Genomic DNA, 15629 nt, shown 5'->3' on the forward strand with positions numbered 1-15629 from the left:
GAGCCAGAGCAGGTGGGCAGGGCCCCAGAGGTGCGGGTCCGTCGGCAGGTTTGTGTTTGGGGCGACACTCGGAGAATTAAACGCTGTGCAGGGGGACACTGACCAATTTCTGTGATTTCTGGGCCTTCCTAGGACATTTCACGTTTCTTGACACCTTGTCCAAGTTGCCCAGGAGAATTAATGGAAAGGATCAATACTGTGGAGGACAGGTGATCCAGTGGTATTCACCCAGAGATCTGTCACAAAACAAGAGGTATCCAATTCACGGAAGAGATCGGTTGTTGAATTTACTGAGTTCCAAAGTCATTGCACACTTTTAGAAATAGCCTGCAAAACCGTTTCTTTCTGAAAGAAACAGTGAAGTTGTGAGAGAGCCAAGGGCCGACTTCTGCCCACAGCGGCTCAGTCACGGTTCTCTCCTCTGCCTCCAGAAACCTTGCCCAGCAGACAGTGAAGGAATATAAAAGTACCAACAAAACACAGAGAACGGGACTGGGGAAAGATCTGGGAATGAATTCATGAGAAGTACCTTTAATTAAAACTAAAACATTTATCTGTAAATATATGTTCACATGTATAAAACTCTCGGAAGCACAGAAGCTTATACAAAAGCATGGAAGTAATCACAACATGCCACACAGCTCAGGTGTGCACAGCATTTACACGTCATAAATAAGAGGGCTGCTTGCTTTTTTAAAAAATGTCTTAGAAAGTTTACACTTTAAACTGTATAGATTTATGACTGTTAAAAATAAAAACCAAACAGCAGTTGTGGCTGGTGTGGCTCAGTGGTCTGGGCACCTGCCTGGGCTGCGGGTCAGGCCCCCAGCTGGGGAGCATGTGAGAGGCGACCAGCAGATGTCTCTCTCTCACATCTCTGAAAGCAAATAAATAAATAAAATACAAAAACCACAGCGCAAAAAAAAAAGAAAACGAAGCAAACGAGAACCACCCAAGGCCACTATGGGCAGGGACAGAAAGAGTTCACCAGAAAACGTCCTTGCAGCAAGGCTCAGCAGTGAGTGAGGTCTACATTTCAGAGCACAAAGCAAGTACTCAACACCACGTGTGAGATGGACAGCAGTGCGGGGTGGGGGGGCATGTCCCGTGTCTCGGGGGTCAGTCCCTGGGCACCATCTAACATGAGCAAGGCAGCCACAGTTCAGAGGGCCACTGAGGGCTGAGGCTGGGGCTGGCACTGCTCCTCAAGGCCCTCTGGTAGCACTTGACATTTTAAACTATGGGTGTGTTATTCCCAAATGAAAAAAATATATCTTAAAAATATGGTCCTTAGCCCTGGCCAGGTAGCTCAGTTGGTTGGAGCGTCATCCCAATGCATCAAGGTTGGAGGTTCGATCCCTGGTCAGGGCGCATACAAGACTCAATGCACAGATAGATGGAACAACAAACTGATGTCTTTCTCTGTCTCTAAAATCAATAAAGTTAAAACATGGACCTCAGAGGGCATTAAAGACCGACTCCCACAGCCCCTCACTTCCTGTTCAGCTAGCTGTCCCCACCGGCATGACCTGGTGGACGTGGGTGGACCAGGTGTCTCGGCAACCTGATGAGGTGCAGTTGCTGAACCCAGACTGGGTGCCATGGTTAAGTGCTAAAAACAGGTCAGCCCCGAAGGCCCACGGCAGCCACCTGCGCAGCCACTAGGGTGGCACGTGTCCCAGTCTGTCTGCTCCTCATCTCAGTACCTCAAATTACAACACGTCTACGATTTCTTGAGAAAGGGACATTTCCACGCGGTTTCTCTGGGGTAAGGTCGTGTCTGTCTATGCCGCGCGGTGATGACAAGGCTGTCCTACGACCCGCCTGGGAGTCTGGGGCCCTCCGAACGCAGCCCTGGCAGAGACGGCACAGCCCTGCCGGCGCCCAGCAGACCAATGGGCACACCACGTCCCCCGTGGCTGCTGCGGTCAGAGCCTGCTGCGCTTCCAGCCGTGTGCAGGGAGGCGTGGGCATTTCCTACTCTGCGGTCAAGTTCACTACCCACTTACGCACACAGTGGTGAGACTCAGCCGTGTTAGGATATGCAGGAAAGTAACGTCCTATAAAGAGAATAAACGCGTACTTAACAGACCTCGGCCCGGACCGCAGCCAGATTTGACCCGGCTCCTTGTGTTTGCTGCCGACGGGTCATCAAAGGACTGGAGCTCTTTTATGCCTCCATTTCCTCCTCCATAAAATGCAAGTTGAGACAGCTTTCTTTCCCACTTCTCAATAAAATGCTGCCCAGAATGGCTAGCTAATTTGCTCATTTTCTTTTACCGAACCCAGAAGCAGCTTCTAGTCTGGACCAAGCCTGGTGAGAAAGCAGCCCACACCGAGGAGCAAGGGGACAGTTGAGTCACGGTGAGTGGCACTGACTGCAGCTGCGTCAGCAGCTTCTGAGAGCCAGGTGTGCGGGAGGAACCCGTCCCGGAACCCACGGCCACCAGCACGACGGGGCAAATGGTAGACTGTGGCGTAGAAAGACATTCGGATAAATAAAACGCTCACTGTGTCAGCATTCATGTTAGGAAAATATACATCACTTGAAATAGACCCTCTGGATAAAATAAATACAAATCTAGGACTGCAGCTCTGCCCGCACCTCACTGTGTGGACTCTGCCTCCACGGTTTCGAGAGGAGCCCCCTCCGGGGGCCCTGTTTGCAGGACAGGCCCCTCCGCCTCGGTCAGCATGACCATGTCCTCCTCCCCAGACACCACAGAACCTGGATCGGACAAGATAAGCCCATTGGAAGTCTGAATAAATATCTGCTCCCGTCCCTGAGACGGCAACTCATGGCACCCATCGGTGACTTCAAAAGCCATGGCTTCACCCACAGCAACAATGCTCTCCAACTCTCTCTGGTCAGCATGCATCCCTGTCCTGCAGGGAGCCTTGTCCAAGTCCCCCGCATGGCTTCCGAGACCCCCTTCAGCAGGCAGCTGCGGCCCCGACGCGCAGACAGCGCTGCAGGCACGGGGCATCGGCGCAGCAGGCACAGACAAGACTTCCTCCCACGGAGGGGCCGCGGCTGCCACAGGCAGGGCCTCCCCAGGGCTGGTGTGCTGGCCGCTCCCGTGGGAGTCTGGCACCCGGCACAGCGTTCCCACCTCGGCGTGTCCGGACCCGCCAGGCGGCACAGATGCCCCTCCTCCCTGGGACATCAAGCTGCCGCAGAGTCCCTGGCTCCCCAGGCTGTCCCCAGGGTTTAGGTCTGAGGCGTGTCCCTGACCATTCTCTGTGGGGAACACTGCCGTCTGCTCTGGGGTCAGCAACCCAGGCTGCCCCAGCTGAGTATGAAGAGCCGGCCCCCTGACATCCCGCCACGCGGGGGCAGGGTCTGCAGAGCCACCCCTGGCTGCAGGGTCAGCAAGTGCTTTCAGCTGGTGGCCCTCCTGGGATGTGCTGGGGTCGCAATCAGAGGCCGGTGTCATGTGGCCTTCTTCAGGACAGTGACAGGCATTCCCATTCACTCGAGGGGCAAAACCTACACAGTGTGGGAAACAGGTAATCATGTGTGTGCCATGTTATGGCCCGTTCACTGCGCTCACTATCCGAAACAAGCTGGTCCAAATTAATTTTCTTGCCAAAAGAAGGGGAAACGTAAACTCTCCTTGCTACTTGGACTGGGAGCTTCCCGGTACAGATGAAGGAGCAGGAGGAAACCCAGACCCATGAGGCGAGGGAGACAGTGCCAGAGTTTTCATCGTCTCAGGAACAAATCTACCACCCTGCCCACCAGAGGATTAAGTGGTAAATTTGAAAATGGAGAAAGTCTCTTCAATCAGGGACCTTTGCCCCCAGGGAGGTGGCTCTGATAAGCTTTTAGAAAGTTCGCTCTTATTCTCAATATGCCATCTGTTCAAAGTGTCTAATTGACAGGTTCTGGCCTGAGCCGGAATAAAAGCCAGACAGGTCTTGTTTTCAAAGGTAAATCCCAGCCGGCACTTAGAACGAGTCTCATGAAAGCCAGGCCACAGGCTCCCCGTGCCCGGGGGCCCCGCCCCGCACTCAGCGCCGCCCAGCTTCTCCGCCCTCCCGCAGCCGCCCTCCGCCCTGCGGGGGCTCTCTCTGTCAGTGCACGACCCAGGGCAACCTCCGAGACCTCGGGACTCCCAGGAATGAACACGGAATGACAGAACGTCGGGGAGCAGGGACAAAGCTCTTGAGAAACCAGGGGGCTGTCTTAGCTGTGGCCCCAGGGCACCAGCCCTACAGTGCAGGCCTCTGCGCCGCAGGCAGAGCCGCGACGAGCGTGTTACCCTCGCTGGCCGCCAGGGCACACCCGGCTGGCTTCCACTGGTCCCCGCTGGTAGCAGAAGAGTCAGTGGGCTCCCCGGGCAGAGCTGCCCTTCTGGTCCTTTTCACTGAGGCCAGCCCCTCCTCTGCGGTCTGGGAAGAGAAGAGCCAAACAGCTAAGACCAGGAAGACAGGCAGACAAGCCCTCCTCCTGGAGAAGTGTAGAGAGTTCCAGAAGTCACCCCGCAACCACCCGCGGGCCCTGGTGCCTCTGGGCGCCATGCCTACCTCGCTCGCCCGCTTCCTGGGGCTCGCTGCCTCGGGCTCCCCCCCGCCCTCCTCGCGGCGGCTGCACGGGCACGGGGTGCCATCCGTGTGTGCTGCCTTCTTCCCCGGGAGTTCTTCCGTGATTCCCAAGGACTTGGCGACCTGCGGAGAACATGAGAATGCAGGGCCCGCGTGTGACTCCGTGAGGTCCCGCTACACCAGAGGCGCCACTGCAGCGCTGGGAAAGCGAAGGCCGACGCGAAGTTTGACGGGAGAGCAGATGGGGTCAGGTCGTCAGGAGGGCCAGGCGTTCTGCGAGAGTTCAGAGGACACCACAAAGGTTTGTTACAAAACGTACTCCACTCTCTGTGGTGTCATCGCAGGCTTAGTAACGGGAGTCTGCGCCACGGTCACCTTCTTGCCCATTGTGCCTCCTCTTCTGGATTCTCACTAGCACCTTCAGCCGGTGGCAAGGATGTGGGTTTGGGAGGCCGGGCGCCCGAGCTGGAGCCCAACTTCTCTGCTCACAGCCCAGGTGACCTTGGCAGTGACCCATCAGAGACCACAGCTGATGGGAAGGGGTTCGGAGAAGGTCACACTGGACTCCATACATGAGGCAGCCGGTGTAAAAGTCATGACAGACAGCTGTCAGCATTTATGCACGGGCCTCATGGAGAGAACACATAAGCAGGAGCGGACGGGGCGGGAAGCAAGGGCAGATCAAGGTTAGAGAAGAGATCGGGGATCGGCAAGCTTAGCATCTACCCAGCTGATGGTGTCCCCTTGCACACGGTGCAGGGACTTCATCAGTCAGTGGAAGGCTCATGAGCTCGGCCCGGGGAAGGTGAGGACCCGAGTGTCCGTGCTGGACAGTGAGAGCCCGGGAATGATCTGACCACGTGGTGCAGGCTACACCCAGCAAAGGATCTGATCTACAATAAATCAAATGTATCTTTTTTAAAACATTTTTCTGTTAAGGACTCAATAGAGAAAAAGGCAATTTGATGATGGCAATGACATCGAAATCAGAAACCTGTCACAAAACAACACAAACTGTAACTGTTGCTCTCTGTAACCCATCCCCAAAACTACACAATAAGAAACCCCTAAGAATCATGTCATGTATTCTGATCATCAGGGAGGCGGGGCATACAGTGCTTTCAATTTTCTTATTTCTCGATTTCTAGAAAGAGAAGGGAGAAGTGGGGGGAGAGGCAGGAAGAGAAGGAGAGAGACACACACACACCGATCTGTTGCTCCACTTACTGATGCATCATTAGCTGCTTCTTGCATGTGCCCTGACAGGGGAATTGAACCCGCAGCCTTGGTGTCTCAGGATGACACTCTAACCAACTGAGCTACCCAGCCAGGGCTGGTGTTGTCAGTTTTCTTTAGCTTATCTGCATTTCTGAGTTTTCTTAAAAAAAAAAAAAAGGCACTTATCACCTTTATATGAACAGAAAAGCCTGCACTTGATGGGAAAAGAGCTAAAAAGAAGCCGACGATGAAGATGTCACTAAATACATTCTCCTTTTTGACGAACACCCTTCCTTCCGCTGGCACTGCGAGGAAGACCGACCCCTCTGAGACTGTTACCTCACGACTGTGGATTTCCAGGGGCTCCTGGGAACACGGGCCGGAACCATGGAGGTACTCTTGATACAGTTTCTTAACCATTTTGTGCAACTCTTCAAACTCCTTGTACACGGCTGGGAAAAGAGGCTTTGCTAGGTGATCTTTTTTAACCTTAGTGAAAATAAAGATGACAAAAATGTTTAAACCCAAGGCAATGATATGGAAAACACAGAAAGAAATTTAAAGAAGGTAAGGGGACGAGTTCCTCAGGCCTGGGCCTAGCCCAGCAGTGCTGAGCATTCCCTTCCGACCCCGTGAGGGCCTACTGTGTCCCAGCAGAATGGGGGGGGGGGGGGCGCGTGGCAGGAAGGCTGAGGACAGGCATGTTCGCAGGGCCTGGCGGGGGGCGGCCAGGACTCTCTTCCCTGGGCAGCAGTGCTGGCCTGTCCTGGAAGTGGGGAGTGTGGGTGTAGGCGGACAGGCTGCCTCATCAGAGTGGGCCCCCCAGGGAGCAGAGCCTGGCATGGAGGAGGCTGGTGAGGGTGGGGGCCAGGGCCGGGGGCTGGGACAGGGCCGAGGTTCGCTGCTCCCCTTTGGGACTTCCCACACAAAGTTAAAGCAGTGGAGGGAGTCAAGGGGGGCCTGCCTCAGAGGCCGCAGCCCCATCCAGGCATCCACGGGGCCAGCAGCCTCACTGCAGCTCTGCCCCGGAGGGAAATGATTCCTGAAGGCCAGGCTCTTCCTAAATAACTTCTAATCATCTCCTAGATTGTTCAGAAACACGAAGAAGACTCACCTTCATCAGAAGAAATTCATACACGGTCACAAGCTGAGCCAGCTGGGGCAGAGCCAACTCCACCAGATCCTGCCGGTCACACTGGTGGAGAAACTACCGGAAGAAAGCATCTGACATCTTTGAAAGCCCACAAGAATCTCCCACTAGCCAACATGTCGGTGTAATAAAGAACATAAAAGACAGAAAGTTCCCCAAAATCTCAGTAATGAAACAACTGGGAACTAGAACTGTAAACATTCTGCTCTATGAAACATCTCCTTTGTTCACCCGTTAGCACAGTCCTGTGATCGATCCTGGACTAGTTTGATGCCCCCATGACAGCCCCGAGCACACGTGGAGCCCACGTTCCGGACAAGGACACGGCCCCGAGCATGCGTGGAGCCCACGTCCGGACAAGGACACGGCCCTGAGCACGCGTGGAGCCCACGTTCCGGACAAGGACACCACCCTGAGCACATGTGGACCCCGAGTTCCAGACAAGGTCACGCCCTGAGAACATGTGGAGCCCGCGTTCCGGACAAGGACACAGTGTTGGGGAAACACGTGCCCTCCCCTCCAGAGCTCCCAGCCAGCGCCAAAGACAAAAATGTAAACAAGTCCCGAGGCAGCCACAGTCAGGACACCTGCACCAAATACAGGTGCAAGAGGATGAGGACCCAGGTGACAGGTGACAGCATGGCTGGGTGGGTATTGAGAGAGATGCAGGGAGGGCGCAGTGCTCAGGGCATAGTGACAGGAAGTCTCATGAGGTTCAGGGAGGACATGGGGGAGCGATCCGTTAGCAGCTGTGGGGCTGGAAGGGGTTCAGAGAGCAGCAGATTGTCAGGAAACAGAATGACCTGCAGAAGCCCCTGGAGGAAAATGACCAGCTGGTTTCCAACACTGCCTGAGCGTGGGAGGTTGGCACATGGCTGTCACCACCCCATACCTGGCCCACAGCAGACGGGGCACCTCCTCAGTCCTGTGCTTTCCACCCACACATGCCTGGCAGTTGTCACTGACTGCGTTGGCTGTCATCTTTCCCCCAGAGTGGGGGCTGCATCGATCTTGTGCACGTGTCCCCTCCACATGCAGGACAGGGCCTGATACGTGACGGACAGTTAGTGTGCACCCCACTTCCTTGGTTCTCCGTGTGCTGGACACAGCCCTGTAAATCAGCTGATGGGCTCATCATGTTGGAGTTGCCATTGTACAGAGCAGACGGGCCCTGCTGGTCTCAGACATGTCACATGCAGATACCCAACATCATGGGTTCAGATTCTGCATCTGCCACCTGCAGGGGGACTGTGTGCAGGATATTAGCCTCTTTCGGTTTCAGGTTCCTCACCCATCAAGCCGAGATAATAATTATCAGGGAACCAGGGAAATGAGATGGACCTGGAACTGAGCATCAGGCCAGCGGCAGAGCTGCAGCGGAGGGTGCCCAGCCCCATAGAAGGCAGCTAATTTGATGCTAACGAGTGAGTCAAAGACCACTTCACCTCCTACTCCTAAAAACGAGTCATCCTGGATCATTAACAAGGCCCCCACCCCCAAAAGCTAACTAACTCACCGGGGTTGACATTTCCCACTAGAACCTCACCGGCTTGGCGGCCACTCCGTGCACTCGTGTGCAGGGACCTGCCACCTGGCCTCCGACCGATCTCAACTCAACTTGCTCCCTTTCACTTCTCTTGTAGGAAACTATAAAAAGTTCCTCAGCTGAAGTCTTACTAACTGGCATCCTAAAGTTCTGCTTGGCATGGCCTCACCATCCCATAATAGTTGTTTACTCCTTACTAGGGCAACGACCCTCTTTCTGTTCCTGGGATTGTTGTCCTGCGGTTTAACTCATATCTACCAGATAACGCCCAAGCTGCAGCTGTGTTCCCACCGAATGAAAAATTCCTCCTCTCCTGAGCTATAAGAATACTGTTTTGACTAAGAATAAATGAGACTTGATCAGAGCACTGTGTTGTCTCCATTCTTTGTGCCTCTTGCCCCTTTCTCATCCTCACTCCCCCTCTAGGGTCCTCGTTGCTCGACCTGCAGGACGGGTCATTCTCTCACTTAAGGTTCTAACCGGCCATTATCAGGCAAATAAATACATCCTAGCCAAAGGCAACTGGAGTGAGTTCAGTGTCCCGCTTTCCCCAGTCAGTCTGACTAAGTCCAGTACACTCACTTTCAAGGGGCTGGAATGGAGATTCCAGGGTTCAAAACCTGAAACATGCATTTCTACCTAAAAACTTTCTACCAAAAGAAATAAAGAAAAAAAAAGAAAACCATTTCTGTTGTTTTCTAGATGGCTTCCATGAAAACATGGGTTATAATTTTCCCAAAACTTACAAAGGCAAGAAGCTGTTGCTATAGGCAAGACACTCTGGTCATTTCAAACGGGTATACAGTCATCCCTCCCTACATCGCGGTTCACTTATTGTGGCCTCACTGTATCGTGGGGTTTTAAAAATATTATATTTAATTATTTATCACGGATTTTTCGCTACATCGCGGGATTTTGCGGTACTGTATATGTATGTTGTTAAAGTTACGTAGGTTTAAGAGTGTAGAATATGTTTAAGAACATAAGCAGTGTTTATAAAAGTGTGGAAAAGGTTAATAAGGGAGTGGGAAAGGTTAATAAGGGACTGGGAATGGTTTATAAAGCCTTAAAATACATACAAACACTAAAATAAGGTTCTTACTTAGCGGATTTTCACCTATCACAGGGGGGTCTAGAACGGAATACCCGCAATAAGTGAGGGAATACTGTACCTGAATAACTTCAGGTAATACTATCCTTGAATTTATTTCATACTTCATCCAATGACATTCCAGGTGAACTGCATGGTTATCCGGGTATTTTACTTTTAAATTCAGAAGCCTAATAGCAAATTGCCACATCCCATGCCAAACAGGTTTCAAGAACAGTCTAAGGGCAACGTACCTCCTTGAGCCTGGCTCTGCTCCTGGCCGCTCTGCTCCGCTCCAGGATGGCTGCACTGCGATCTGTGGGGGCCGTGGAGCAGCCCCTTTTAGGTCCCGGGTGTCTCTCTGTTCCCAAAAGGACTGAATAACTTCCATCTGCTGGTTCAGACGCCAACGCCTCTTCAGCTTCCACGGACTGACCATTCTAGATGGCATTGGGGGGCAAAACGGGGAGAGAGCGTGTCTAGCGTGTCACAACTGATGCCCAAGGAAGTGACTGTGTGACCCTCTGCCCCCAACCTCGCCCTTCCCTGAGACCCGCTGCCACGCCAGCCCAGAGTGCGCAGCGCGGAGTCCTGCTGACCGGACTGAAGCAGCGGCCCTGCGTTCCCAGTGAGCGCGCGCCCTACCCCGCTACACCGCACAGAAGACACACCTCGCTTACCCGGCAGCAGGACCCACAGGGGGGTCTCAGTCCCCCAACACGGTGACTTGGCTTCTGCTTGAGCCTTTGCCTGAACCCCCCCAAACACCGAAAAGGTCAACTCGAGGATGACAGGCAGCAGCAAGGACACCATGAGCCGACAGAGCCGTTACCTGCGGGCCATCCTGTGCTGACACCAGGCTGGCGGTCCCGCCCTCCACACGCCTCACGCTCCCGCTGGCTCCCCCAGACAGCGCCAGCTCGGGCTGCGGCGGGCCGTGGCCCGGGTTCAGTTTGAAGTGCCGGGCCAGCCCCCCCTTTCCTATGTAGGACTTCTCACACGTGCGGCACTGAAAGGCTCTGGGCCTCAGGGACCAGCTGGGCAGGCTGAAGAGCGCCTGCTTTTCCCGCTGCTCCTCCTCTTCCTCCACACTCAGCTCTGAATAATCGTCAGAATCCGACGGGTGGCTGTCGGCCAGATCCTCAGTTTTTATGAATTTATAATCTTTGGCTTTATACTTGGGAGGCCGAGATACCCGCCCAGAACGTGTTTTCACCTTTAAAGGCTTCTTTAGTTTCTCAGTGTGTTTCGTATGCAAGTTGGAAATAAATACATTGGCTGAACTGGATGAAACAGAGGTCACTGCCGGCAGGTCAGAGGCTGACCGGGGGACCAACGTGGCACCCAGTCCATTCGGAGCCGGGGGGCCTGCAACTCTCTTCGTAGGGACTATTCGGATGGCGGGCAGCGGCCTCCGTACAAACACCTGAACAGCAGGCTGCGGCGAGTTACTCAGGAAACGCGGCCGTGGCTGGGTGCTCAAGAGGGGCTGTGCCCGGAGCAGCTGAGGGCTGGTGACGCTGAGCCCCAACCCGCCGCGGGGCCGCCCAGGCGGCTGGCTCAGCCGGGCCGTCCCGGGCTGGACAGTGGTCAGCTGGGGCATCGGCCTTTCCTGAGCCTTCGTTTCTCCAGATGTCACCTTGACACAGATGGCTTCCAGTTGCTGAAAGAGAAAAGAAGTGTTTGGCTTATCAATGTCTGCAATTTGCTCTCATCTTAAATCTACTACTGCAAGTTTTTCTAAATTACAAAATGCATCTCACGTAGACAGAAGTCTATGTAATGTATCTGTACTGTTTATAGTGATGTTTCTTAACCTTTCTGACCAGACCAGTGATATATTTGACCTCACACCCACAGGTAAGTGCAGAAACATCTGCATACATAAGTACTAAAAGCTCACGAAACGACTTGCCATTCCCGCACAGATGCCTCCAATAGCATCTCTTGTACTAGTTGTAACCCACTGAATTGGTTTCGTGACCTAGCAAGAAATATCCTTCATAGTTTACATGTTTTTACTTGGAGTTCTGTACTAAAGTGGACTTGATTCAATACATGGGCTCATTTTTAAGTTTTTAATTAAATTTGGAAACCAAAAAGCCATAAAGAACAAGGTCCCGGCCCCCTATCTGGAGCCGTGCCCCATTACAAGTCCCTTCAGGTCCCTCCTGTTCTCTGAATCCCCACGCCCTTCCTCACCCTACCAGAATGGGCTGTAACCTTTCTCATGCATTTTGTATTACATATGTAGACATCCCTAAAAATATGTAGTTCAGTTTTGACATGTTTTTTCAACTTTATATAAGTGCACATCATCTCCTGTAATGTGATGGGGCTTTTTTTTGGCTTTTAACTCGCTCTGTTGCTTGTGAAATGCGTCAGTATTGAGGCGTGTAGCCCTCGGGGTTCATCTCCCTGGCCCAGGGCAACAGCCCTCCGCCGCTGATGGACAGGTGGTCTCCAACCCTGTACTCCGTGGTCTGCTGTGAACCTCCAGGGATGTGTGTATATATGTGTGTGCTTCTCCAGGGCACATACATAGGAGTGGGGCTGTGATATCTTCAACTTTAAAAAAAAAATACCTAACAAAATTCTAAATGCACGTGCTTTTGGCCCAGCACTTCTGCTTCCTGAATTCCATAAGAAACACTGGCATAAGCATGAAGACACTCGTCTAGGAGATTCACGGCCGCGCCGTCTGTGATGGCGAAGCACCCACCGAAGGGGAGGGCTGCAGTCAGCAACAACCCACAAACAGTACTTGGGTGGTGACTATGTGCCAGCGACCTCGTTAGGGATACAGCTGTCACAGCCTCAAGGGAGGGGCAGCAAAAGGAAGCGCCCGCCCTCACAGAGCAGACATAATGAGCATCCTTCTCCAGGGAGAGAATGGAGACAACCCTCGTCAGCCTGCGCAGGCTGTGCCAGCTCCAGCAGGACTGACGCTCGGACCAGTGGTTCTGCAGGGGGGTCGGTCCCGTGCGTGGAAGGGTCCTGGGAAGCGCCTCTGCCTCTGTCCCCGAGATGCCAGTCACACCCCCTACATGGTGACAAATAAACATGTCTCCAGACATTGCCCATGTCCCCAGATGAGAACCACTGATTTGGGGCCCTTTTTAGACTCCACCTTTTACCAGATGGAGATCAATAAAAATGACAATCAGATTTACATTACATTTTAAGAATCAGATTTGTTTCATTTTACTATCAGTTACTTAAAATGTTTCTCTAAACTCTTAGGATATTTCCTGGTAAGGCCATTAAACCCAGGTGTACACACGCGTGCACACAAACCCCGTTGTCCCAGGATGGCCACAGTGGCAGAAACGGCCTAGGTCTTCAATGTGCCACGTACACTAACGTGCGGGCATCTTCCTTGAACCTTCGTTACACGCTCACGTCATTCAGCGTTTACTAAGCTCTCGGTGCCAATACAGAAACATACGCCGAGTCCTGCCTCCGTCCGGAGGCGGCGGGTCGTCCCCCTGCCCTGCCTCGGTCATCTGCAGACCTGCTGAGTCGGGATCGCCTGACCCCGAACCTGTCCTTTCAGAAGCTCCCGGGCTGCTTCTGAAGGCAGACTAGGCCCCCTAAGGAATGCAGCCAGGAAAACAAGGCCACCGTAGGCAACAGGAGCAGCGACTGGAGGCAGGGACAGCCCAAGACGAGGCGACCTCCGCAGGGGGCCACAGCACGGCAGTCCGGGGGAAATGGCCATTGCTCGGTGGGACGGGAACCAGTCCGCCCCCTGGGCGCGAGCGTCCGCCTGGCCGCGCCTTCCGATCCACTCGGCCAGCACCGAGAACCACGTTCTCCGAACGCACCCCCACCCACCCCCGCCACTGCCTCTGCGCTTCGGCGTTTCCCAAGGGCGCCCGCCCTCCCAAACCCGGGTCAGACACCACCTCGCCCATCAGTCGCCTCTGACCCCTCGGCCAGGAAGACCCCCTCCCTTCCTCTAAGTGGGGTTCTAGCTTCCTGAGTGCGATCAGAAGTCCCCCAAGTCCTGTTTCACCTCCCTGGTTCGATGGCAACCTCCTGGGGGCAAGGCACCCGTGTGGTGCGCCCCCGTGGCGCCCCCCGCACGGCTGGGGCTCCGAGGGGGCCTGCAGCACGGGCCGCACGACCCCAGTACCGGGACGCAGGCAGAGCTGGATCCCCCCGTCAGGGCAGCTGCGGAGGCCGTCGGGCCGCCCGGCTCTAACTCAACTTTGCTGTCACTGGACGGAGAACGTCGTTTTTGGACTTTCTCCTACGCCCACACCACGCAGGGCCCGGAGCGCAGCTCCCCGGCCTCTGCGCTTCTTCCCCGCCTGCCACATGCCGACACGGGCACCTCTGCGGGGCTGCTGAGCGCCCGGCGCCCCGCACCCGCTCCCGACTGCAAGGACCGCGGCGCCCAGCTTCGCGGGACGCACTGTTTCCCCCGCGGGGTGAGAGCCGGGAAACGCGGAAACCCGCGGCCCGAGAGGTCGCTACCCGAAGCCGCGCCTCTAGGAAGCAGCTTGGGAAGAATCCCCGTTGCCCTGGTGCCACGCGGGACGCTGTGGGCTTGGGAGACCCCGCGGCAGCCCCTCCGCCCCCCGCAGCCCAGGCAGAGCGGCCCGAAGGAAGGCCGCTGGGAAATGGGGTTCGGTCGTGTACAGCGATCCTGCGTGTTTCGTACACGAAGGGCTGCGGCGGGCGCCGTGCCGGGCTCCGAGCTACCAACCCAGGGCGCCAAGGACCACCGCGTCCCTCGCTCCGCCCCGGGTCGCAGCGCCGGCCGCCTGCGGGCCTCCCAGCCAGGTGTCGGCTCGACTCAGGCCCAGGCGCGGCGCACCCGCAAGCGGCCCCGCCACCCCGAGCCCGCCGTGTGCCCTCCACGTACGTGCGCGCACGGGCAGCCCCGGGCAGTGCGGGACGGACGGCGGGCCTGCGAGGCCGGCGGGGCTGCTGCGCGACCCCAGGGAGCCCCGAGCCGGGGCGCTGAGTTCCCGGGCGGGCGCTTTCGGCCCCTCCGGCCCGGCAGCCCCGCCCCCGCCTCACCTTCCCCACGTCCCTCCCGGCGCCTCACCTGAGTCGGCGGCGGGCGCGGCGGGCGCGGGGGCTCGGCGCCTGGGCCCCGCTGCAGGGGGGCCTGCTGGGCCGCGTCCTGCGGCGCGAGGGGCGGCGGCGGCTCGGCGGGCGGCTGCGCCTTCGCCACCTGCTCCAGGACCTGCCGCAGCTGCTCGGGGCCCAGTGGGGCCACGCGCCCGGCGCTGCCGCTTCGGGCTGGGGGCGCCCGGTCGCCGCCGCCGCCGCCGTCCTCAGCCTCCGGCTCCGCGCCCGCCATAGCGGCCGCGGCGGAGACTCGCACCGCGGCTCCTGGGCGACGTCGGCTCCAATGTGCGTCACCCGGGGAGGCGGTGGCTACGGGTGCCCGGCAAGCCAAGATACCTCGGAAGGCGACCGCGTACGGCGTGGGCCGGTGGGCGGGGCCCCCTCTGGCCCCGCCCCGTCGCCGTTTCACCAAGGGCAGTATCAACCAACAGAGAGACGCCTGTCGTGGACTTAACCTCCCGAGGTCACCTCCTCCAGGAGCTGGGCAGGGGTTCCTGGGCGGAGATCTTCGGGGTTCCAGCGCCCCCCGCCCGTCGTCACACCATCCAAATGTTATCAACGGCGCGTGCATCAGAGTCCTCTGAGGATCCTGTCTGGACTTGTAGATTCCTGGTCCTCACCTCCAGACCTTGAGTTAATAATAGATCTGGGAGGGATTCAAAATGTGCATTTTTAACAAGTGTACTCCCAACCCCAAAACTGTTTCCAGGGCGACGCACCCCACTCTACCGACTCCCCCAGACTGGGCGCGCAAGCCCCGGCCCAGAGTGCACTGCAGGGAATGAATGATGGCTGGATGAATAGGAATGAATGAGTGGATGAATGAATGAATGATTTAATGAGCGAACAAACGAAGCGTCCCACCCTTCTTCACATTCAGTCCCCGGCTCTACCGCCCCGCCTGCCTCAGCCCAACACCTCCGCCCCCCTCTCCGCTTTGCTGGCCTGGGCTCTGTGTCCTGCAGCTGCCGTGTGTACAGCGGTCTCAGCGT

General features: G+C 56.0%; 1 protein-coding gene across 1 annotated transcript; it reads right to left on the reverse strand.

The window, feature by feature from the left end:
* Positions 1-1268: 1268 nt before the first annotated feature.
* On the reverse strand, positions 1269-14884 carry ZNF839 (zinc finger protein 839). The gene is made up of 8 exons (XM_090265618.1): positions 14612-14884; positions 10385-11215; positions 9807-9992; positions 6881-6973; positions 6106-6255; positions 4531-4671; positions 4266-4395; positions 1269-3490 (listed from the first exon to the last, which is right to left on the reverse strand). The coding sequence occupies exons 1-8, from the start codon at positions 14867-14869 to the stop codon at positions 2607-2609; spliced, it is 2673 nt and encodes an 890-aa protein (XP_090121744.1). The 5' UTR covers positions 14870-14884; the 3' UTR covers positions 1269-2606.
* Between the last annotated feature and the right edge of the window lie 745 nt (positions 14885-15629).

Source organism: Furipterus horrens, unplaced genomic scaffold (assembly GCF_987537825.1).
Source record: "Furipterus horrens unplaced genomic scaffold, mFurHor1.1.pri manual_scaffold_21, whole genome shotgun sequence".
Lineage (NCBI taxonomy): Eukaryota > Metazoa > Chordata > Mammalia > Chiroptera > Furipteridae > Furipterus > Furipterus horrens.